Raw genomic sequence first — 26,343 nt, 5'->3', positions numbered from 1 at the left:
CATCCTGTGTCATGCTGCCAGGGACTGGGCAGAGGAGGAGAAGTGGTGGAGAGCGCCTCCCCATCCCGACCCTTCCAGAGAGGAGGGAGAGGAAGACAGTATAGATTTACAACAGCTCAGAGGCAAATGAGGGGGAAACTTGGGAAATAATAGGAGAGGAGGAGGCAGAACCAGAGCAGCAGCTGGCTGACATTGTGTCATTAGAAAGTATCCCAGACCCTCCATCTCCCAGAACCCGGCGATCCTTAAAAGTAGGAGAGCAAAGAGTTCAAAGACAGAGGGCACATAGCAGCACCTGTAGAAGTGACAAATGAGGAAGTGGAAGAGACGGGGGTGGAGATTCACTCGGGACAATGCCATTATCCAAGGGGCTGGGTTCTATAGCCTTTCTCTGTAAATATTGAAATAAAAAGGACGCTAAGAAATTTTCCCCTGTCTTTATACTTTCTTGGGTAACCGGCCGAGAGCTGCTGACAGCATCCTGACACATGCCTAGGGTTGTAGTTTTTTAAAAATATCCCCCCCTACATCTTATGCAAATAATCATTTAAAATATACCAAAAAATAAGTTTTTGTGGCATCACTTGAGAGTGAGAAAGGAACCTAGACTTTTCAAGACCTCTGTACAATTCTGCTTATTGAGCATGTAGTTGTGCTATTCATTCTGAAGCCATGGGTGTAGCAGACATAATGACAAACTGAAAACACCGCTAATCATGTAGTAAATGTGGTTTTAATGAGGACATTTCAGAGCTGTTTCAAGTGTAATTGCCACTAAATTAAAAAACTGAAGGCACATATTTGTGTATCCATGTAGCAAAATTTGACACCCTTGTGTATACTCCAGGGAAATTGGGTCTTCCACAGCCATAGCCCCAGCTAACGATTCCCATCAAGAACCACTTTCCATCACTTTTGCTTCGACATGATAGGGGTCCTCCAGAATCTCCCTAAAAAAAAAAGACATTGTTTTCAAAAGTCAACACAATTTGCTGTTCCAGATCATTTCTGTTGATAGCATCAATTATCTACCAATGTGGATAAAAGCTGTCCCCAGGTGTCAGGGACTGGCAGGGCTCTGAAGAATATCTGGCAGAGGCATGGGGAATGACCCAGGAGGGGAGACCAGTTATTTATGGGGTTTGGCGCCACCCCCAAGGTGGGAGCCAGGGTGGGGGTGGGAGGAAGAAGAGTCAAGGCAGTCTGAGATAGAGGAAGGTGCACCATATGTGGCAGAAGAGGAAAAGGCTGTTCAACCAATAGATGGGTCAGTAGACACACTATCTTCTCCCTCCCACCCCCATCTCCCAGAACCAGGAGACGTATGAATTGGGAAGAGCAGTGGCACCTTCCATGCAGGAGAAGTCTCAGGTTGCAGGAGCGCAACCAGTCAGGGGAGGGTATATAAGATCCAGTTGAGACCAATGTCATTAGGTTTCTTAGCACAGACCTGAACTGGAATGCAGTCAAAAGACAGTGGTAATATTTTTGGGGGGTGGAGGTGAGGAATAGTAAGCAGCGGTGGTGAGCAAGTGTAAGTGGGGCAAGTATGTGAGAGAGCAAGGTACTTACTTTGCAGCTATCCCTTTTCCCAGACAGCATCCCAGCACACAGCATGCGGGCTGTAATAAGCCCATACGTTGAATGACACAGTGTTTGATCAACAATCTCTACCTCTGCTTTTTGCAAAACTGCTGAGGTTTCATCATCTGGAAAAGTTTAATAATTTAGGAGAGATTATAATATTCTAGTACCTGATCTCTCATTCCAGATCCAGATAGCAATCCTTATAGCAACTACAGTATACTAAACCTGGCTCTTATCAAATCTAAGAAAACCAATAACGTCTTTATTTATATATCTTATGTATAGAAAGTAAGTTCTACTGAAATGGGGTTCTCTTCCACAGAAAGGTGATGTTGGTTTTTGTCCTAGTTCTTATTGTTGTTACTGTTATTATTTATGAGTTTAGCGGGATCAAAACAGCGCTTGTTGTTTCAATGATCTTTACAATAATCCTGTGAGGTAAGTGAATATTACCGTCCTCATATTGCAGGTAGCCAACTGAGGCTGACAAAAAGGGCTTCTTTTTACGTTGATGCCCTCATAATCCATCATCACCAGTAGAACCATTACAGAAAGCATGTCAGTGACAGGGAACGTGTGGCTCTCCAGGTATTGTTGGACTACAACTCCCATCATCCCTGACCCTTTCCCGTGCTGGCTGGGACAGATGGGAGTTGGAGTCCAAGGGTTATAGGATCCCTGGCATGGATGGCACAATGCTGATGCTTCCTTCAGAAAGTTCTACCTTGCTTGCCAAAGTTCAGATGATGCTTAAAATGAGCAAAACAAGTCACTTTTTATTTATTTTTTTGCATTTATATCCCATTTTTCTCTCCAAGATGCTTGAGGTGGCATATATGGTTCTCGCCCCTCCTCATTTAATCCCCACAACAACCCTGTGGCTGTGGCTGTAGGCACTGGATGGCCCCGTGTGTTTCATGACTGAGTGTGGATTTGAACCCTGGTCTCCCAAGTCCGAGTCTAGCACTCAAACCATGACACCACACGGACTCTCTTTGCTTCTGCTTTGTCACCTAATCCATTATCTGTTTTGAGAAAATATGATTATGCATTGATGTTACAGATACAAACTCTGTGCTAAACATAACAAAAAAAAACCTCTCATTGCAATTCCTGGCATGTTGGCAAAAAGGAGCAGGAAGCTCACCTGTTTCTTGCTTTTGCCCCCATCCTGTTACCCAGCACTTCTCCCCAGTGTGAACTCTGTGTGTGATGGGAGGCAGGCAAATTGGCTGAATTAACCACCTCATTGTGTCCAGCCACGGTGTGCTTAATTGCAGCAGGGCAATGTCATAGTCATAATTCCTGCTGTTGTAGTACTCATGCACAATAATCCTTCTCACAGTAGAGACAAATTTGGCTTTTCCTTGAGTGCGCATTCCCAAATGAGCTGTCCATATTCTAGGATCAGATAACCTTAAGGAAAGCAGATCATCATGCAAGCATCAGTAACCAGACTTCCAGAACAAGGTATGGAAACTCTGGAGTACACACACACACACACACACACACACACCAATTGTGAACCGTTAGAGCATCATGTCTCCTTCCCTAAGCCAGACAGAAACTCTGGGCTTTGGTAAGGAGGTGCCAGGGGAAAATTTAGAGGACTAGACTAGTTCCCCTGGTCTACTGACCGCTCACCGCTGCCCAGAATGTCCCAGGGATGAACTGGCAGTGGTGCCACACTGTTGTGTGAGTAAACGGACTCGGGCGAGGGCACAGCACCAGAAGATGTGGATCTTTTGGTACCATGCCCTTGTGCCTCTGTTTTCTTCAGGGGGATGTTGAAGGGTATGCAACGGAGGAATCTAAACAAGGGTTGTGGGACTAAGATGGGAGTGGGGAATTTTGTTCAGCCAAGGACCACACCTGCCTGAGCAAACTTCCAAGAGACACGTGCCAGTGGTAGTTGGGCCTGGAGCACAAAGTGGGCCCTGAGCAGGGATCTGCCCTGGACAGATGGAAGTGGGTGAATATTGGAAAAGCCAAGCAGTAGGCAGTCTTGTGCACTGACCCTTTGCATATGCCAAGGGAGGCCAGGATATTTTTCAAGCTGCATATTGGAAATCTCATAATTGCGCTGCATGGTTGACTGCTACAAATTAACAGGAGAAGAAGGAGCGCATTGTGCTCCATGTCCATCCCATACATGCCACTACTTTGGAGTTATGAGAAAGGAGAAGCTATGGATGAAGGGATTTCTAATTACTCACCTGTTCCCTTGAAAACAATGGGCAGCGGAGAGAAGCCACTCCTTTGATATCACAGAGGCTCCACAGTAAGCAACTCCAGCAAAATGGAGGCTGACTTGCCACGGCCATTCACCTTCGTGGGCATCCAGCCCCCCCACAATCCGGTGGGGCATGTTGCGGTATTTAGTGCTGCCACAGCCTTTGGAAGAAGGTTAACAGTTCAACATTTCCCTTGTGGTAGCAGCCATGGCGGAATACTGATTTTCCAATAATACAGTTAATTGGATGATCTGTTAACTAATCTTTTTGAACTTGAGCACTCTAAATATAACTAGTTCGTGTGCAAACTGAGGTCTGCCTATTTGGAGTGCCAGGAAATACATGACAGTGGTCTTGATTCAAAGGATCCCTTCAGGTGCAAATTAAGGGTTTATTTATGCACAGGAGGGTTTCTGACTTATGTTTTTGTTTTACACAAGGCCCTTGCATGGGGGCACACAACTTTTAAAAAACTCTCCCCAAGTTTCAAACACTGTGTACAATTGCCATTAGGAAAAAAAAGTTGGAAGTCCCCACTGTCTGTATAGGGGCCGACACAATATCCTCTGGATTTGTTATGCAAACCTGTGTCTGGTGCAATGAGAGCCTAGTTAGGGATGGGAATCCATGTAGCACATCATTCATTGGCCTTTATCACATTGGGGGGGGGGGAAATGACTGAGATAAGCAAAGTCCTGTTTCCTGCAGTAGAAGCTGCATGTCTTAGATGGGCAGAGACCCAGTGACACTTTGATTACCTTACAGAGACCACTGGTAAGTAATGCAAATGGTAGATGTCATTATCTCTGATTCTATACTGATTTAAGATCTTCATTTATTATTAGGGATTGAGGATTTGCAGATTAATTCATGCAGCTGTTAGTTAGGCCTAGGAATTTTCTGTGGTGGATCAAGCACCATAATCTATTTACATTCAGCTGCAAGAAGAGCTCCCATAGCTTCAGTTTGCTTCCCAGGTTCAGTCCCTGGCATCTCTAAATGAAAGCATCTGAAAGCAAAGGATGTGAAAGACCTCTGCCTCAGACCTTCGAAAACCACTGGCAGTCAGAGTTGACTATCATGAGCTAAATGAGCAGTTTGACATGGCCTAAGGTATCTTTCAGTATCTATGGACTAAAATATGCTAATGATTACCTATTGTGTTGTACAGAGCAGTGTGCATGGGCTGGGAGAAGCATGTGCAGCTTTGAAAAATGAAGCCATTAATTCACGTGAACCGGAAAGCTGCTTTTGTTTCTGTTTTTAAATGGAGATGTGACTTCCCCATTCAGATGTGAACATCCCAGCTGAGTGTTTCTTATGAGTCATGTTCCCATGCCTGCACACATCAGCTTTGACTATAATTTCTGCCCACATTGTTATTGAAGCCACCTGTGATCCTTTTCAAATATTCTCAGAATATTACCCAACAACTGATAGCTAGTTAATCTGAATCAATGAAACAATGGCTTCGAGATTCTCTGCCTTATCTCTGCTCCCAGGTTGGGGCTAGTTTGCAAGGAGAGACTCCCTTGATTAGGCTCTGGCTGGTGAAGGGACTGAACGCTGCCCAGTCCAACAGGATGGCACAACACTCGCGCCACCCCGGGCACCGCCAACCCACACTACACCCCTGTGCAAGGGACTTCCATGCATGCAATGGAACTTTGTCTCCCTCTCCTGTCCCATCCACCCCCACCCTCAAAATCTGAAACAGATTGGAGGTGGAGTGCAGCAGAGGACCATTGAATGCAATGCAGTGTATTTGACGCACCATAATTCTGTAGCACAGCTTTCTACAACCTACAGTTATTTTGGACCATAACTCCCATCATCACTGACCATTAGCCATGCTGCAGACTGATGGGATCTGTAGTCCTACAGCATCTGGAGGATGCTACATTAGGAAGGGCTGTCCTAGTAAGCATTTTTTAAGGATTGCAGCCTTGATCAGACTTACTGCAATTGTTTTCGTCACTTCGATCAAGGCAGTCTACAATCCCGTCACATCTTGCATTCTGCTTCCTGAAGCAAATATTATTGCTGCATTTAAATGTATTGTTGGTACACGGAATGCCTGAAAAAGAACCAGCGACAAAATACATGCTTCAGCAGTTTCTGTTTTATTCATTTTTTTCATCCAAGAAATGAAAACGATTCAGCACTGGCTCAGACATTGAACCTTTGGAACTGTAGTTTGTTAAGTGTGTTGAGAGTTGTTATGAGACCCCAATGCCCCTCACTGAGGTACAATTCTCGAAATGGTTTAATGGTCAATCCCTATTCTGCCTGAGCACACCTGCCTGAGCAAACTTCCAAGAGACAAGTGCCAGGGATAGTTGGGCCTGGAGCACAAAGTGGGAATTCTGAGAATTGTAGCTCTGTGAGGGGAATTGTCACAAATGCCAACCAGATGCCTATCAGAATCTCACTAGTAGGACATTATTGATGCTCAATAGCCTTCTCCCCACTTGTGTTCCCCAGAAACTGGTATGCCGAGGCCTATTGCTTTCAGCTGTGGAGGTAGAACATAGCCCTCATGGCTACTAGACTTTGATAGCCTTATCATCCATAAATTTGTCCAATCCTTTTTTAAAGCTATCCACTGCATGTTGTGGTAGTGAATTCTAGATTTTAATTGTGCTCTGTGAAGAAGGACTTATTTTCATCTGCCCTGAATCTTCCGACATTCAGTTTCACAAAAGGCTCACATCCAGACGAGGTGCTACCAGCTCACTTTTGACACCACTACTTGGTGTTTTTTTTAAGCCAGAGGCAAAGGGTTGTATCCAATGGTTGCATGAATGAAAAGCAGCCTGTTCAACAGATCTTTCTCCTCTCTTGATTAGAAAAAAAAATCAGAGCTAAAAATAATGGTCATGAATTGGTATCAAGCCCAAAGTATTGTGGATCACTACAATAACTAGAATGAGCAATTTGTGAGGTGAAACTGTTGCACTTAACAACTTTAATGGGGTGGGACTCACTTTCGGTGCAGTGTCGTTCGTCTTGGCCATCTTCACAGTCATTTATTCCATCACAGAAAAGGGAGTGGTGCTGTGTTAGGAAGCTGGTGTTACAGTTTTGTTTGGGAACACCTAAAACGAGAAGAAAGGCAGCAAGTCACTAAGAAAGGTAACTTTAAAGAGTGGTCATAATATTTTCAGGGCTCATCTGCCATGGATACTTAACCACAAAAGAGCTCATCGCTTTCATCAAAGCAGTCATTGATCCCATCACAGCGCCGAGTTTGTTGAACACATAAACCTGTGTGGCATTCAAAAGATCCAAGTGGACAAGCTGAAGGCAAGAGGGGAAACAATTATGACCTCTAGTTTTCAAAGTACTGGTAATTTTGGCTCTTACATTTATACTGTGCTGAAGCCTGCTCTCAACTATCTCAAAAGTTTTCTTTTCCTGCCACATTCTCAGGGCACTTGAGAATTTCTGTGGAATGTTTGTAGGTGTGGTGGCTTTGAGCCGACCTTAGCATTGTGAGGTGTCGAAGTGTGGTATGTGTGCATGTCTCTTTCCAGTAAACATTTGCCCAGTAACTCTGCTGCATTCCTGGCTGCCTGAACTTCATGATCTTTAAATCTCTTAGAAGGAATTACTTCATGATGCCTTCCCCTGGGCTTTAACCAAAGCACGGGGAACTGGGAAGGCTGCAGAGTGCAGACCTATGGTGAGATGATCTGTAGAGTGATTGGGCACCTCCAAAGTAAGGTAAGAGCAACACAAATTCTGCACTGCAGTCATGAATATTTCATTAAACATTTCACCATCTGATATTTTTCAAATGCAGTGCCTTTTCTTATAATGAATTTAAAACTACCAATTTATCAGGAAAAGAAGATACTGGTCAAAGCTGAGGTGTATACCGGTAGTCTAAGAAAGATAGCATACAAGGAGACATCTCAATCTCATGCCATGCTCTACTAGGAAGGGTTAACTCAATAGCTGAGTTGCCAAATCATTTATAGGTATAATTTATTTCAGCTTTCCCTAGTCTGGTGATCTGCATATATTTTGGACTACAACTTCCATCAACCCCAGCCAGGTCAACTCTGTAGGTTAGGGATGATTGCAGTTGTGGTCCAAAACATCTGGAAGGCACCAGGTTTGGGAAGTCTGATCTATCTGTTACAATTTCATATTTCAGCATATTTAGCAAGTCATGTTGCTTAGCGTGCATTAGGAAGTCATGCTTTTTAAAAATAATAATAGGAGCGGCTGCCATCTTATACACATGTTCTTAAATCCATGTCACATCAAGCTTATATAGCTGAAATGTGGATAACTATTGGATAGAAAGTAGAAAACAGGGGGGGCACTTCATTTTATAGCTGCCTGGTCTTCATGCAAAAATTCAGCATTATCCTGCATGCCAAAGATGGCTTCCAGTATTTTTTTAGTAAAGATGCATTCAGGTGGTGTTCCAAAAGCTATAAAGGAAAGTTAAAATCAGTCTTACGTTGGCTGATATTGTAGCTTCCATATTCTACAAGCAGTGGCTGCTCTGAAATTTTGGAACTACATTGAAACTCAACGTTAACTGCAAAGCTTGCAACTCGGAATATTGTTTGATGATCAATGTAATAACCGCAATACCTGTGGGATGAATGTATGTTAACTTGTGGGGCATGGAACATCTTTCATTACTAAAAGACAAGAACAGTCGTAGTTGTAGTATATTTGAATTCCTCAATGTTTTTAACAACTGCATGCTAAAATCATCATCTGTACAAAAGAGTAAGAGTAGGGTTCAACTCTTGCTAGCACAACTGGGCTTTTCCCATCCTCTTCTCCTTCTATGTGCACCCCAATGAGTTCACCCAAATCCACTCTGGAGGGTCAAGAGAACTGACAGAACAGCACACAGAGGAAGGAGAGGAGAGGCTGTTCTGTCAATGTAGCAAAAATGCTTGTGCTGATTGAATAATACATCGAATTTCACCCAAAGGAAATTTGTACAGGTGGAAATAATTGTTCTGCCCATTGCCTTTCCACTGATGTATCTGATAGCCCCTTTCATTGGACATTGTGGCAATGACACAACTAAAATTGGCATCTGGAGCGTATCGTTTGGGCCATTGTTTGTGAAACATAACCCTGCCATCCTAATCAATCTATTTGTTCAGATGACGCCATTTTTTTACATGGCAAAACAAAGTGGTTCATAGGTTGCTGGCTTCTCTGTAAAGCTTTCTTATGTGATCTCAGTATTTTAATATGAGGTTGTATGTTTGTTGTATGCTTAGGGCAGGGAATTTGTTCAGTAACAGAGGATGTACTTCACATACAAAAGGTTGCAGGTTAAATTTCTAATTGTCTCCACGGTTAAGCCGGGCAGTAGATAATGCAAAGCATCTCTCTCCATACACCTGGCCTGGAAAGTTGCTATCACTCAGAGTACACAGTCCTGGGCCAATGGACAAATGGCATCATTAGGTATTTTTCCTATGTTCACAAGTTTCTGAGGTCAAATAATTTAGGGTGCTGCTATACATTTCTACGCAGACACACACCCCACCATGTTCTGTATTTGTTGCTATAAATATCTGGGCTTAATGTCAACTTGAATGGAGAATGATATCCTTCCAGCTTTTGCCTCTGCCCAACTCATCAGTGGCATGTGGCCCTCAGGGCATTACGCAGAAAGGAATGTGGCCCTTGGGCCAGTAGCAGGCAGTGTGTCATCATTTATGTTACCTTATGGCAGTAGAGTAGCTACAACTTACTGGAAGCCAAGGGAGAGTAGGAGGGGCAAGGTGCTGGGGAGGTCCGAGCTGAGCAAACACATCAGCTGAGTCAATACAGAGCTCCTGCTGGTGTATTCGCTCAGCACCAACCTCTCCACCATTTAATTCTCCCACTCTCCCTCCCAGTAAGCAGCAGTGACTTCACTGCTGGTAGGTCAGGTAAGCACTGTTGTTTCACTACACCATCAGCTACTGCCTTGAACTGGAAAGCCTTCCCCATTCTACAATTGACACAAGCTAGACAGGATACCTCGTATCCAAACGATGCTGAAGAACGAACACGAAGCAAATGAGAACAGTTTGTATCTTGCCGTGTACATTAAAATAAAGGCCATCAGGGTGATGTAATTATCACATGACCACCTGCTATGACAACTTCGTCAATCTGCTGCCTACCTCCTTGAGAATATATAGCCTATATTCATATACTTACATGTGTTCATTAATTTTCCACCATCCATGCTCACAGCCTTTAATGCTTTTTTCACTGATAGTATAATTATGAAATTTCAGCGCTATGCCAAGATTTCTCAGGGGAGTCTGTTTTCAGGAAATAAGGGATACATTTATATATATATTTAACAAGTGTGGACAATTCAGCTTGATATTACTCCTCCTCCTCCTCCTCCTCCTCCTCCTCCTCCTCCTCCTACTATAAGATACATGCAAGGGTTTCACTTGTCCCAGAGCTTATCAAGATTCATGCAGAAACCAGTAACAATATAAAGATGGAAACACATCTTATGAGAGCTGCATTCTGCAGTAGGTTAAATGTGTGTTAACATTTGCTACCTCGACAAAAATCACCCGGCTATTACTGCAGTATGCTTTGGGTGGAGGCTCTGACAAACTAGGCACAGAACGTCTACTAAGGAATTTTCTCCCTCAATATGTATGGTTGGCTCCCAACTTGGATGGCTTTAAAATAAAATTTAAAAAGTTCATGGGGAATAATGTTCTACCTCCATTAGGGACACCATCTCCTGGGGGCTGAGCCCTTTTGGGCCCCAAAATATTTTTTGGGAGGGCACCGAGCCCTCCAAAAGGCCTCCCAATTAGGCTGAACACAGAGCCAAGCATGGTGAAGCCTCAATGCTCTGGCTCCTTCTCCTCCTCCTCCTGCCACAGACGGGAAGGAGATTGGAAGCAGCTCCAGGCTGGTGGTGACAGCAGGAGCAGGAGAAGCCATGGCCATTGAAGCTGTGCTGCTAATACGCTGCTGCTGTGCTCGGCTTCACCCCGGCTCCTCTGACGTCATGACATCACACGTATAATGTCAGGATGTCATGCATGGTGGCGTCACGCACTGTGCCACCATTCTCACTCAGAAGCTGCCATGTGTGGCCTCCATTGTTGGCTTGTAGGTTTCCTGTATACACTTGGTGGCCACTGTCAGAACAGGATGTTGGACTGGATGGGTCATTATCCTGATCCAGCAGGAGCCTGCTTATGATCTTATATAATGATGATGATGATGATGCTATTTATAGCCCGTCCATCTGGCTGGGTTTCCCTAGACACTCTGTGCAGCTTCCAACAAAAGATTAAAAAATAGAAAATTCTTTCCAGTAGCACCTTAGAGACCAACTGAGTTTGTTCTTGGTATGAGCTTTCGTGTGCATGCACACTTCTTCAGATACACTGAAACAGAAGTCACTGAAACACTGAAACTGGAAAGAATTTTCTATTTTGTTTCGACTATGGCAGACCAACACGGCTACCCACCTGTAAAAAGATTAAAAATACATTAAATAAACATCAGTCATTAATAACTTCCCAAAACAGCCTTCAGATGCCTTCTAAACGTCACATAGTTGTTTATTTCTTTGACATCTGATGGGAGGGCCTTCCACAGGGCGGGAGCCACTACTGAGAAGGCCCTCTGCCTGGTTCCCTGTAACTTTGTTCTCCCCACTGAGTAGCAACATCAAGGTCTGATACAGCTGTAGTGGGAGATGAAAGGTTCCCTTCAGCTGTGAATAAGGGCTTCCAGTTCTGAGCACTGAAACCCAAGTTTAAGCACTAACATGCTGCTGGTTCAGAACTGGCCACAGGGTCCTCATCACAGCATTAGCCCTTTTTGTTTTCCCTGTGCCAGGCTACAGGGAGCAGCAGCGCTTGCTGCAGCTCAGATGCCAGCTCCTCAGAGCTTTGGGAAAGAGGTCAGACTGGCAGTGGCTAAGAGGAAGTGCAGCTTTCCATCCCCTCACAAGGGAACCTTTCATCTCCCACTACAGCTACTTGACCCACAAAGAGAGAGAGATCCAAGCTTTGTGCTGAGATCAAAGGGCTCAGAATCTTGCAACTTCATCTCACCAAAGAGAGACTGACAGACATAGAGCCCTGTTTCCAACAGACACGAAACACACCAAAGGGCAGTTGCGAAACTCCTGCACAATGGGGTTTCAAAATTACCTGGAAAGTCCACGTACAAATGCATTTTGGAGGGTAGTAACTTGGGTAATAAGGACTCATGATTCTCCCTTCAAACCGAGGACTTCCCAATGCCAGTATAGCTTTCCCGCATTCTGAGAAAAGGAAGATGCATTTTCATATTATTGCACAATCTGGAAACCAAGAATCAGCCAATAGAAGAAGAAGAGTCATTCCTTCCTGTATGGCTTTCTTCTTTTTAAGTAATACTTTGTTTGTTTTAGGATTTCTGTACTGCCTTTTTATATACAGTATGTTTCAGGGCGGTGAACAATGAAAACAAGGCAAAACATAGTAAACAGCAGACACAAAACAAGGTGCATAAAAATTAACCAGGGAAAGCAATATCAGCTTTTTCATCATATGGAGGACTCCTTGAGGACATGATGGAGACGTAGGTCTTTTTTGCTACCAGTGTCACTTCGTGGTGCATGTGGTTGTGCTTTCTAACCCCTATGTGGTTGGCTTCACACCAGAAATTGCATCACTTCTGCTCTGGCCATCATCCGCCTGCTTCATTGCTTGTAGTTCTTGGGGAAACCAAGGAACACAGCAAGCTTTGCAGTGTCAGACAGGGCACTCTGTGGATATTGTGTTAATTGTCTTCCCCATCCCAATATTCCACAGTGAAGTTAGGTCCTCAAAAGAATAATCAGATATGGCTACTGGAAAATCCCCCAGATCAGATTCTGTAAGTCTCTGAGACCATCTGAATTGGTCGCCCACCCCTATGGGGGTATACTGATGTTGCAAGCCCAAACTTTACCAGTGATCTAACTGTGACAAAAAGATCAGTTCCATCCCTCCAACATTATCTCCAGCACTTGCCCTGAAGTGAAGACTAAGTCTAGTGCATGCCCTGCCTTGTGTGTTGTTCTGTCCCCTGATTGTCATGGAGGCTATGAAGTCCCAAGCTGAACTAAAGATAGCAGCCTTGGCATGAATATAGAAGTCATGCAGAACTATAATCATGGAGACCACCTCCAACAGCTTGGTTAAGGTGGTCATTGGGCAACTGGGTGGGTGGTTAACCAAGAGCATCCCCAGTCTGTCCCACTGACCCAACAACTATCCCTATTGTCCCTATTGAAAAAGATGTGACAGATAAAGAGAAAAGGGTGAAATGGACCACAAGGACCCATAATGGGGAAGCATGTCAACAAGAAAAATATATACGTGGTTCCAGTGACATAATGACCTTTGTTATTTTGAAATGCCCCTAATAGTTTTGGAAGAGCCATCACTCAGAGCCCCTGCTTCACATGCAGAAGATCCCAGATTCAGTTTGTGGTAGGTCTAGGAAGGTCCCCTGTATGAAATCCTGGAGAGCCACTGTCAGTCAGTGAAGACAATACTGAAGTAAATGAATCAGAGGTTTGACTTCATTCAAGGCAGCCTCCTATATTCCTTTGTTACAGTGAAACAACCATCTCATGTCATATGTGTATTTGACAACTACTCCATCTACTGGCATAATGGAGTAAAAGGGATACTGGTTATTTCTATAATAAAAATGCAACTGATGTTTCACGTTGTGGTATCTGCAAATGGTTGGGGCAGCAAGGCATTTTCCATGCTGCAGAGATGCACTGCATGATCTGAGACCCCAGAATCCCTTGCAGGGTCACAGAAGATGCTGAGGTGCAGTTCTTAGATTACATGCTGTTGCACTGGCACCTGAATAAACTGTCCTTCCATGCAATTACTTGGATTAACTTGTACAGCTGGGCCAGCCCTGGAGACTGAAGACATTGGGAAGCAAGTAAACAAACAACTGGTTGTAGAAAGAGCTGAAGTTAGGCTCTTTCTACATGGAAAAGATGAAAGAGAGAAATGCTATAAAGGTGACAGAAAACATAAATTCAGGCAGGCCTCACTTATCTGATGTAGGATGTGTGCTATTTTTGATGGCAGGGAGAAAAACTTAACTAAACTGACACAGGGACAAATAGAAGAAGAAGCCTTCACCCCGGTATGGGTCCCCTTCATCACATACACAGCCCAACAAGACAATGACAAAAATCCACCAACAGCATACAAATCAATATGGCTAACCTGACCCAAAACACCCACCCACCCCACTCACACATGAAAACAAAGATCACCACAGCCAACCACAAATGAACAACCACACCCTAGGGCTAGGCCAACCCCAACCTCTCTCACCACCAAGTGAATAGCAAAGAACTTGTACAAGCGACGCTGACACAAAACCCCACATATAATAAGTAAAATAGAAACTCAATGTTCCCCCTCCACCTCTCTCCCCCTTTTCTTCCTAATGTCTCAACAAACAAAACTGATCTGTAAAAAATGTAACTTAGAAAGAGAGAGAGAGAGAGAGAGAGATTACACATACTTTTGTAAACCAAGAAAATCTTTAATAAAAATACATTAAAAACAAAAACAAAACTGCACATACAATGAACCACCAATAAACAACAACAACTAATGATGAGTCTACAGGTGGAGTTTCCACATTTAACAAATGAGAACACTTACTTTCTTGTGGGATGATCTCAAAGTACCCATGAAATTCCTTCACTTTCTTCACTTGCGTGGACTTCAGAGTAACCAGCATCAAATTATTTGTAGAAACGAAAGACAGGAATGAATTGGTTGGTTCACAAATTCTGAAACAAATTGATTTTCCTTCATGTGTAGAAAGTATGGGAATTATAATGCATCATTAGCCTCGTTACTAGATTTGGCCCTTTACCTAGCCAATAGTTTAAGGAAGCCACAGTAACTGTGATAGTAAACTCATGTTAGACTTTGATACCGTTGCCACAGCAGATCCTATAGGGGTGTTCAAAGCCCAATCTGCTTCAATCAGTTAATGCAATTCAATAACGTGGACCAGGGGCGTCTTAACCATAGAGGCTAATGGTGTGAGGCACCACTGCACCAAGTTCTGGAGGGTGCCTCCGCCATGCCGCGCCATGCCCGGAACCTCCTCCCTGCCAGAGGAGCCGCCCTCCAGCCCCGCCGGCAGCGCCACCCTCACCCGCCTCTTCTCAGGCTGCGGGCGCCATCGCGGGGAAGCCGGTGGCGAGCCTCCCTTCGGTGTGGCAGCCCGGGCTCCCTGGACAGCAGCGCCACACAGCCACTTCGGCCGAGCAGGCGGAGGCAGAGACAGAGGCGGACCCCAGCTGGCAGCATCATGCCCGTCGGGCCACCCCCTCCAGGTGCCTGCCACGCCTGGCCCTGCCCAGCGGAGCGTGAGTCCAGCGTCGCCAGCCTCAGTCCTGCCCATGCCCTCCAGCCGCTGCCCACCGGGAGGGAAATGTGGGGGCGCCGGCGCCGGAGGGTTATTTGCACCACGGCGCCAGATAAGCTTAAGATGGCCCTGACGTGGACAAGATGTTTGCCAATCACATGACTTTTGGACCCCTGCCCCAATCTATCCTGCCCTTCCTTCCAAATGACTCCCAGGTGGACTGATAACACTGAGGTAGGATTATTGCAACACAATCTTTTGTGGGTCTTCCCATAAGTTTGGTCTGCAAGCTGCTTTTAGGAGCAACATACTGCTAGCAAGCAATACCTTGTTAAGGAATCTACAGTGGCTGCCAGTGGACAAGTTTAATATACACATGTTTGTTTTGTTTTTGTTTTTTTAAAAAATAAACTTTTTTTCTGCTTGCAGAAACCAAAGAAATTGTACTGAAAAGGCATACCTACCGATACAGTATCTTACTTTTGATTGGCATCAGGGAGTCATAAATGGTCAACGAATCAGTGATGCAATTGTCTGCTTCAATCTGAATGGATGCTACGGAGAGGCGGATTAAGTAGCCGACCAATGCAATCAGTTTGAAATAGCAGATCATCCTTCCAGATGTTGTTGAAATGTCCAATGGAAAGTGCTGGTGCAGCCGGTCTGCGTGCAGATCATATATGCAACTTGAACCTACAGTAAATGGCAATTAGTATCATGGAGATTACAATGCTTGGTAAACGACAACGCTTAAGCTTTACGGAGAGGCAAGATAATATTTTTCACATGTCACTGATAAAATATCAATTGATCCTACTGACATTTACAACCAGATTTGCCTATTTAATTTTGGATTCAAGCCCCCCCCCCAAAAAAAATGTATTTATGTACAGTGGTACCTTGGTTCTTGAACTCAATCCATTCTGGAAGTCCGTTCGACTTCCTAAACGTTCAAAAACCAAGGCGCGGCTTCTGATTGGCTGATTGGCCCCGGAAACAATGCCGACAGCCGAAACAGACATTCGCTTCCAAAAAATGTTTGCAAAACCGGAACACTTACTTCCGGGTTTGCGGCATTCGGGAGCCGATTTGTTCATTAACTAGGCCATTTGGGAACCAAGGTACCACTGTATTAAAAAAACAAAGAAACATTAACTGGATTTAAATGTCGCTCAATCTAAGCAGTTTGCAAAAAAAAAAAAAAATACATCATATAGATTAAAAATGCCAATAAAAGCAGATATTAAAACCAAGTTTCATGTGATTTCAGAGAGATATCGCAGGACATTGGTGGCAGAGGTTGCAGGGTAGGTGGGGTGTCCACAAGGACGCCCCCATGGGAATTCAGCCACCTGAGGCAATAGCTGCAACCACTTTTTTTTTTAATGGACTTTTGAAAAGTGACAGGGGAAAAGGCACTGAAAAGTGTGAGATAATAATTGCTTGATGTGACATCATAAAACCTCCCCACCAGGAACCGCCCAAGACATTTTGCTGCCTGAGGCCAAGGATAAGATAATCCTTATCTCCCCATTCCAAAAAGCAAACCAGGTTGACAGCTGCCTCTTACTTCAACAGCCAGGAGATGCATTGGAGGGGAAGACACCAAAGGAGCTGTGTGTGTGTGTGTGTGTGTGTGTGTGTGTGAGAGAGAGAGAGAGAGAGAGAGAGAGAGAGAGAGAGAGAGAGTGTATTAGATAGGGCCAGACCAATAAATTTTGTCACCTGAGGATCCTGCCACCCAAAGCAGTTGCTTCACTTTGCTTCACATGTGGGCCGGCCTTGCTCCCCACAAACCAGAACGAGCACTCAGTAAAGAATTGCCGTTCCCACAAAGTTGTGCAAACAATCAGAATGAATATTCAGTAAACAGGTCATCTGGAAACAACGAGATGGGAGGAGAGGGAAGGACAGAAAGAGAGCTGTGTGGTGTGAATTTATGTGTGGGAGAGTGGGTGAGTAGAGGAATAAAAGCCATTTTCAGATTGAAAGAAGCAGACCTAGAAGAAGAAGCTGCTAGCGGGAATGGCCAAATCTATCAATTTCAGTTTCTCATTTTTCCAGTCTTAAGTTTAATTCTCCATATTTCTGCATCAAATTACTTTTTTTAAAAAAACCTCTCAATAAAATGTGGCAGCATTTTAGTGCAGATGTCTCCCTTTTTGCAAACAACTGTCCTGATATAATGCATATTATATATATTTTCATGAATATATGCATTTTTATCTATACTTCCTGTTAATAAACACGTTTCTGTACACATTATTTGCTTGAAGAACCACATCAAAGATGTGCAATGTGGATTTTGAATAATAACTGTGCTTAGGTTTGCATAATGGTTTGAAGGTAAATTTTCCCCTTGTCTCTAGCTGTGAAATAAGGACCATCTTGGCGTCTTGGGAGATCTGATGTGAGGGCTGCACTTCTGCTGTCTGGTATCAGTGTACACACTAATTGTCCCTGCTGATTCTCTACTTATACAGTTGCAAACAAAATATTTTTAAAATATCACAAACCCCTCCTCTAAAGAAAGCCCAAACCCTGGTAGTGTCTCCTTCTGAAACTCATTATCTCCCAGAGAAATAGGGAGCATTTCCCAATACTGACTTCCCTCCCAGGTTGTTGTAAGAATTACATCTTTGAACATTCAAAAGCATGATCTAAATGCTAAATTACCCAACAGATCCCATGTTTAGCCCTGTACAAAGCTTACATTGTAGAAGATGATGCAGATACAGGCAGGATTCAATTTTCGCCACATAATATACGTTTCCCATTTTGAAATATGTTAAATGGGAAAATGTGTTTTTTAAAAAACTCAGTCATGTACCTGTTCCTGTTGTTGAAGAGTAATCTGATCGAAGCCCAACTGCATGGGAGGAGAAAATACAAATGACTCTGCACATATTTAGACCAGCAGGGAACATATGAATGTAATACAGTATGATCACAACCTATGTGCATTTAACATGTGCGATTTCAACATGAAGTGGCTGAAGTCTGGCCAGTAGTAATCACACAAATGACATGCACGGAACGCAGAGAGCTTAAATGCTCTTTCTGTGCAGGGTTTTCTCAGTGCAGAAAGAACCACAGAAGCATAGTTGGAAGGGATCAGAAGGATCATCTAGTCCGAACTCCTGCAATGCAGGAATCTTTCACCCAGTGTGCCGCTTGAACCCACAACCCTGAGGTTTAGAGTCCCATGCTCTACTGACTGAACTATTTCTCAGAGCATTTAAGCTCTCAGACTTACTGGGCTCTAGGATGCACTTGTGATATCTTGCTGGAGCTTGAACAGTCCCACGAGATGTCGTGAGAGCATCCCAGAGCCTGGTAAAAGCTCTCTGCCTTGCTTGGGGAATAGGCAAGGCCCACATGGTGTACAACTCTGGAAAGATAAGGATGCTCACACTGGGTAGCGCCAAAGGGCTGGTTGAAGTATACACATTTTTGGCATATAAGTGCCACCTCCGGAATGTAACCACCACACAATATGAGATTGCACTGCATTGCAGTGTTAATTTGGAACTTGAGAATAAGCACCTATTGATATGACAATAATTTGTGTGAATTTGTGAAGCCACCATGAAAGGACGTTTTCCAGGATTTTATTCAGAAGAAAAGACTTAACATGAATTGCAATGAACTTGCAGGGAGAGGGATATGGGATCCTGCCAGCTGGTTTCACTCTGGAACTCCAGATAGGGTTGGCTGAAAATATTTCTTATTGCTTAAAGCACCCAGCCACCCCACACCGCAAGGTAAGATAATAGTCCCAAGGCCAACCACCTGAGCTTGAAAATCCCAGGAGCGCCTCTGACTTCTCCCTGGTGGTGGTAAAAATAATACATTAATTCTTCACTCTGTTGAGTTAAGGATTCCAGCCTGTGGGGTTCAGGGTAAGATTTTTTCAATGAATCCGTGGACACTTTTCAACTTCAGTTGAAGGGGGTGGATTTTGTCAGGGGACTGATTTGTAGAAATGGGGACATCTGGTAACCTTAGTTCAGGGTGCTTCTTCACAAGCTCCTTCCCCTTAGCAGAGCCACTTGCAAAGCAGCACCCTGCAGGTGGGGACCCCCATGCTCTTGGTTTAAGTGGGTGGAGATGCAGTATCTCCTTCCCCAGTGCTTCTCCTCGCCGTATGTTTAATGAGAGTATTTTAATTTATTTGGGGCTGAATCCAGGGCAGGGCAGGTTTCCCTGGTTTGGCTTGATCCCGGAGGCCCAAATTAGACCAGGCAGGGGCACTGTGCACAACCCTATCAATAACTAGCTGACTGAAGTAGACACCTCACTCTACCATATATATCAAAACAGACACGTGACCACATTCTTATATGAATAGATTGAATTCTATAGGAAAGTCATTAGGAGGGAGGACATTCCAATGACACATGGCCTCAATTCATGATAAACACAAATGGACATAAATCCAATTATCACCATCACCCGGTTGAGCGAAAATTGGATTAGCACCATTAGGCCCATTTCAGATCTCCACATAGCAATTCTATTTTTCCCGTTCCATGAGGTGATTACCAGTATTTCAGAGGCAAAAGTTATGGATTCGAGTTTCTTTCAAGCTATTAATTGTGTCAAAAGGTTCACTTTCTTCAGAGGAAAAATAGCAAGTGCCAAGGAATACCAACCGCTAAGCACAATGGAGTCCATATCGACAGCAAGTCCTTGAAGACTCCCTACTGAGGTTCGATTGATGATGCTTGTCTGAATTGAGTCCTTTAAAATAGCAGCTACACAGTCTTCACAAAACACTTGGCCTTTAGCCTGTGGCACCACAAACACAATCCAGAAATGGACAAGAAGACCCCCATTGTTGTTGTTACTGAAATCAAATGAAAAAGGAAATTACATCACGGCGTTTCTGAGACTCAGGTGCTTGAAAATCTATAGCTTCTCTCATCACAGTTGTTGTTGTTTTAATGTACCAACATTTTTAAAATGTCAGATACTTTATGGGACATGGGGGTGCTTTCTGTGTTTGGATTTGTCACATGTGATGAGGCTTTAGGTTTGCAACAAGAGACAATACACGGATAGTAAATGCTGCAACACGACATTATTTCTCGCTAAGACCCCCAGCCACAAATGAAATGGAAAATATGTCCCACCTGACATCTGAGACAATGGATTGCTTATAGAATTTGGAGAAAGTAGATTTGGTATATACCAAGTTCATCTGAAAGAGAAGATGCACAGAATGGTTGGGCAATCCCACACAGACTAAATTAAAATTAATCTTGCTGAGGGCACTTCCAGATCACTGGCTTATTGAGTATTCATCCAGATTTCTTTGCAGGGCAATTAGACAATGTTGGCTGTTTAATGAGCATTTATTCTAATTTCTTTGCGGGGAGGTTAGACAATGTTGTGTCAAGGAGGCGTTACCCCACAGTTTCTGGTACATCCCCCCATTCCTTTTCTTATCACAAAAGAGTTGATCTTTTGGGGAAGGAAATAGGTTACGCAAGACTTTCAAATCAACTTTAGTTGTTTAACCTGAATTTGTCTGTATGTGATTGAATCCTGCCCCAAAATAGTGACAGTCTGGAAGCACCCTGAGAATTGCCCTGAGAATTGCAGTACAGCAGATTCAGCAGCCCTGTTTATTTATAACAAGGATATCATTCTCAGCTTTGAAGGAGGGACTACTGGAGATTTATGGTACCTTTACAATAAGTTATTTAAGTTGTTGACTGTATTATTCACATTAATGCCAATATAGACTTCTAAGCAAGTTTACACAAAAAAATCCCACCCAGTTATACAAACATTAAAATATAAGCATCCATATTTAAACTATGCAATAAATCAATCTCATTAAAAATTAAAATATGCACATCTATAAAATATGCAGTAAAACAATTCTATCAAGACAGCACCATGATTACAATAAATCAGAAGACTCAGATTGAGAGACAGGTGCATCTTCAATGTAAAGCATACGGAATTCCCTGGGAATCATGTTTTTCTTCCAGCTCTTGGCTGGTTTTCCAGTGCACAGTGAATAGTCAATAATCAATAAATAACAGAGATAGTGAGTTAAGAGAAAGGGGAAATACAATGAAGACCAGCAAACAGTGCTGAAAGTTTGAAGAAGTGTGCATGCACACGAAAGCTCATACCAAGAACAAACTCAGTTGGTCTCTAAGGTGCTACTGGAAAGAATTTCCTATTTTGTTTCGAAAGTTTGGTCAGTTAGTTTTGAGCCATCCAGTCCACCAACACCCATTTATTTTGGGGATATGGCTGTACAAGTTGCATGGGACCTACTGGATAGTGACTGTGCAGCATAACTCATGCACACAGACACATCTTGTATATTCGTGAAATACTGAGATTCATGCCTTTGCTCCTTTGCACCATTTCAAGCACTCATTATTGGAGAGAATGTACCAAATTCCAACAACTATTGAGCCCCCACCCATCAGCAGTGCCCTTCCACTTCCCTCTTTCTATTGCATTTAGTTCTTTGAAATCCGTGTACTCCTTCAAGAAGCCACATTAAGGCTGCAGCTCAGTGGCTGGGCATCTGATTTGCACGCAGAAGGTCTGAAGTTCAATCCTTGGCATCTCCAGGGAGGGTTAGCAGAGACTCTTGCCTGAAATCCTGGACAGCTGCCACTAATCTGTGTAGACAATACTGAGCTGGAAGGACCAATGGTCTGACTCAGTATAAGGAGGGTACATTATCTGCATGTGTGTGTTGGTCAGACCACACCTGGAGTACTGTGTCCAGTTCAGAGTACCACAACTTAAGAAGGCTATTGACAATCCTTGACATGCACAGAGGAGGGTGACCAAGACAATCAAGGGTTTGGAAACCAAGCCTTATGAGGAATGGTTGAGGGAGCTGGGTACGTTTAGCCTGGCTAAGAGACTGAGAGGAGATAGGATAGCCATCTTCAAATATCTAAAGGACTGTCACATGGAGGATGGAAGAAGCTTGTTATCTCCTGCTCTGGAGATGAGGACCCAAACCAATGGATTCATGTTATAAGAAAGGAGATTCTGACTCAACATGAGGAAGATCTTTCTGGTGGTAAGAGCTGTTTGACAATGGAATGGACTCACTTGAAACTTTTTAGAGTCTCTCCTTTCTTGGAGGTTTTTAAGCAGAGGTTGGAGGGCCATCTGCCCTGGATTCTTTAGTTGAGATTCCTGCATAGCAAGGGGTTGGATTGGTGACCCTCAGGGTCAGCTATACACTTCTATTATTCTCTCTCTCTCTCTCTCTCTCTCTCTCTCTCTGTTTTCCCTGGGAAGACTACATGACATTGTGGCATTGTAGTGATGGCCATCAACTTGGCTATAAAAGAGGATTAGACAAATTCATGGAGGATAAGGCAAACAGTGTCTACAAGCCATGATAACTATGTTCTACCTCCACTGCCAGAGACAGTATTACTCTGAATATCAGTTGCTAGGAAACGCCAGGAGGGAGAGTTCTGTTGCAGGCCACTGTGAGAACAGGATGCTGGACTAACTGGGCCTTCATCCTGATCCAGCAGGAATCTTTCTATGGTACTGCAAATACGACACGGAGAGAAAATTCCAGAATGTGTTATCTCCCTTTATTGACACACTACAAAAGGCAAGGATTGCTGGGTCCACACAACCAGCTGATTATTGCATATGCTTTGGTGATAATGTGGAACACAAGGGTTGGAGTTTTTTCCTTACCACTTGCTGCACATTCTGTGCAACAGAGAGAAACTCCCTGGATTCCTTCTGCCGATACTCTGGGAGAAACTCAATGTTGGCAACACGAAATAATCCAACAAAATACAGTGCATCTTTGTTTTCTGCCTGAACTGTAAAACAAAAGGGTGAGTGTTATTTTTATTTTTTTCCTTTTTTCATTATGGCAATAAAAAGAGCACAGCAAAGCATCTAAACAATACATTTTTCAAAGTTTAAAATAGTAACGTATCCTCATAGCTAATCATAATAATGTCGAGGTTGCCAGGAATAGTATCTTGCAGCCATCAAACACTTGGATGAACAGGAATGTTTTTCAAACTTTCCTTAATGTTAATAATGAAGGAGGCAGATGCACCTCACCAGGGAAGGCATCTCACAAATGGAGAACTGCTACCAAGAAGGTTCTGATATGGGTCAACACCAACCAGGTAGCACACAATGATAGTCTGTGCAGACTTGCACACAAGTCCTGCAATCGGAATAGTGGATCAGTTGTTGCCTTATCTTTTGGACTAAGTACTATTCATGTGTGTGTCCATCCTTACATATAATGAACACTTATTTTAAAAATGAGTAAACTGCTTTGGGGGAAGTATCTTGTCAAGGGCACAGACACTAGCCAATAGACCCGCCCCCCACGATAACCAGGTTTTCCTTAATAAGTTGGAATTTCACTACATAATAATATATTAACATTTTGCCCTTTAAAAAGTTTTTCACTATAGAGCCAGAAAAATAATGCAATAGCTCAGTCTCAATCATGAAGCAAAACAAGGAAGAAATGCATTTACAGAAAATCACATAAAGCACACACAAAAACTTGGGTTTGGGTTGGTTATGGTGGAGGACAATTCATTAAGAAGAAGAACAGCTAATGGAGACCTTCCTCCAACTTTGGAGCTGTGGGTGCACACCCTATAGAAACAAATTCTCATCCAGACTACTCTCCTATATCTAGTTAATTGTTGGGCTTTGAGGAACAGGTTTTCCAAGATGTTGCTAGGATTCTCTTTTAACTGACATTCCAGCATACACATCTTCTGAAGGAGAAAAACAGCCTCCATTGTAAATAGGAAATCTTTTTCTAAAGCCAATAAAAAGCAACATAAGAGAAAACGATTTTCTAGAGCATTGTTTATACCTCTATGGGTGTTCTTTAAATGTAAATATGGGGAAAAGGCCTTATAAAGCATTGCCCAGGCAACAGATACAGAAACTCACCAATGAAGAGCCACAATAACGTCCAAGTGATAACACCTACAATGAAGAGGACCACTGTAAACAGGATGATTTTATTTTGAAAATTCCAGAGAGACTTGTTTCTTTTGGCTTTCCTTTTTGATTTTGCTGACCTATTGAGTTTCCTTGCAATTCTTTCCCACTTCTCTTCTGAATCTGCCATTTGTACGGATACATTTGATACCTTAATCAAAGAGGGGGAAAGAATCACATAGATAAATGTCCAGGATCTCTCAATTCAGCATTTCCCAAAGGCAGACATATTCATTCCACACTTGAATGGTATGCCTTGCCTGCCATTTCAGCCGTCGGTGTGGTCATGAGTGACTTTTCAGTGCTCTATTGCTTCATCAAAATGCCACAGCAGTTGTGATATCCCACACAATCCCGGAATGCTTACGCAAATGTAAATCTCAATGAGTCTTACTTTTCAGTTAGGACCACCATACACTCCTAAAACTGTTTCTCGTGGTCTGTTTATTATTTTAGTAGTGTGTCCTTGGTGCACTATATAAAAAAACATACCAGCAGCAAAGAATTTCAACACAATCAGCAGAGGTGATAATCTGGAATCTGGTGAAGTGATAGGCTTGAAGCACCCTACATATGCAGCACTAAGGTTGCTACTTACAATTTGTAAATACTACTTCCAATTATATGGTGCTGGAGGAGACTCTTGAGAGTCCCATGGACTGCAAAAAGATCAAACATATCCATCCTTAAAGAAATCAGCCCTGAGTGCTCACTGGAAGGGCAGATCCTGAAGTTGAGGCTCCAGTACTTTGGCCACCTCATGAGAAGAGAAGACTCCCTGGAAAAGACCCTGATGTTGGGAAAGATGGAGGGCACAAGGAGAAGGGGACGACAGAGGATGAGATGGTTGGACAGTGTTCTCGAAGCGACTGGCATGAGTTTGGCCAAACTGCGGGAGGCAGTGGAGGATAGGCGTGCCTGGCGTGCTCTGATCCATGGGGTCACGAAGAGTCGGATACGACTGAACGACTGAACAACAACACTTATTATTATTATTATTATTATTATTATTATTATTATTATTATTATTATTATTATTATTTTATAAATCCGTGCAAATAATGCCACATCTGCTTCCCCCTCCCTTTACTTTGCTGGCTACAGCACAAAGCGTTTCTTTCCAGCCCAAGTGGGTTAGGTGGAGTCAGTACATAGCAGCCACCAGACATCAACTATCATTACTGCTCAATTTTCCCCACTATCAAAGAAGCACCTTTTTGCTATTGAAACACTCAGTTCAAAAAGGACCATCTCCCATATCCAAAGTGTCCTGTGCTTCTTTGTGAAGAAGGGCAGGATATAAAGCAAATAATGTTAATGGGGTTTCACGTTTTTCCTGGTCAACCCTTTCTCCCTTTAAATATTTCACAGGGACTATAAACTCTTTTGAAGTTCTTGTTTTTCCTTGCATCATTTGGTCAGACATAAGCAGCAGAACAGTGCATTTTCAGCACAGTTACTTCATCCAGAGCAGCAAATTTCATAGTTGACTGTTACAATTTAAGTATCTCAAATTATTCCTTTAATCGGTTAAAGAACAATGTGTCTCCCCGCCCCCTCGCTTGTGCCAGCTCTGATTATGCATTGTAGAATTCATTCCCATTAATAAAGCAATTTAAGTATCACAGAACACTGAATTATTTAAGTCCTTCTCTTCCTTTTAACCACCTGTCAGCAGTCCAGGATAACAGTTACTATGCCAACTAGCTGAATGCGAACTATATTTAGATATGCTGTATAATTAATTGATTTGTTTTTCAAAAATTGCACCCAGGAATGAAATAAGTTTTAACAGAACTTCACTCCACCTCCAGATGCAGATCTGCCATCAGCTCTCAAGGGCTGATCTTGTGCCCTATCAATTGCATGCAAATAAATGCACATCATATTTCACACAAGAAAACAGAGTTAAAATCAGCTACAGCACTGACAGCGCCAGTTAATTCCCAGATATCGCTTTCATAGTTCATGGGTTCAGCAAGTATATGATAAACGGAACACACTGGTATTCAAACCAGGCACGATATTGCAGTGCATTTAAAGTTTACTTACTTACACTTAATTCATCTTCAGGATTAGCAGGTCTGTCACTGCCTTGTTCGTCCAT

The 26,343-nt window shown here is 43.1% G+C and overlaps 1 protein-coding gene across 1 annotated transcript; it reads right to left on the bottom strand.

Moving 5' to 3' along the window:
• Positions 1-779: 779 nt before the first annotated feature.
• TMPRSS7 (transmembrane serine protease 7) lies at positions 780-26,343 on the bottom strand. Its single transcript, XM_033145873.1, has 18 exons — positions 26,293-26,343; positions 24,186-24,387; positions 22,944-23,074; positions 20,372-20,439; positions 19,892-20,085; positions 18,067-18,105; positions 15,701-15,929; positions 14,519-14,649; positions 11,999-12,111; positions 10,017-10,123; positions 8,296-8,432; positions 7,014-7,121; positions 6,809-6,919; positions 5,782-5,898; positions 3,804-3,981; positions 2,735-3,003; positions 1,573-1,709; positions 780-950 (listed from the first exon to the last, which is right to left on the bottom strand). The coding sequence occupies exons 1-18, from the start codon at positions 26,341-26,343 to the stop codon at positions 780-782; spliced, it is 2,493 nt and encodes an 830-aa protein (XP_033001764.1).

This window comes from Lacerta agilis, chromosome 4 (genome assembly GCF_009819535.1).
Source record: "Lacerta agilis isolate rLacAgi1 chromosome 4, rLacAgi1.pri, whole genome shotgun sequence".
Classification (NCBI taxonomy): domain Eukaryota; kingdom Metazoa; phylum Chordata; class Lepidosauria; order Squamata; family Lacertidae; genus Lacerta; species Lacerta agilis.
Note: the sequence above shows the minus strand (reverse complement) of the source record. Positions and strands in the feature narration are given on the sequence as shown.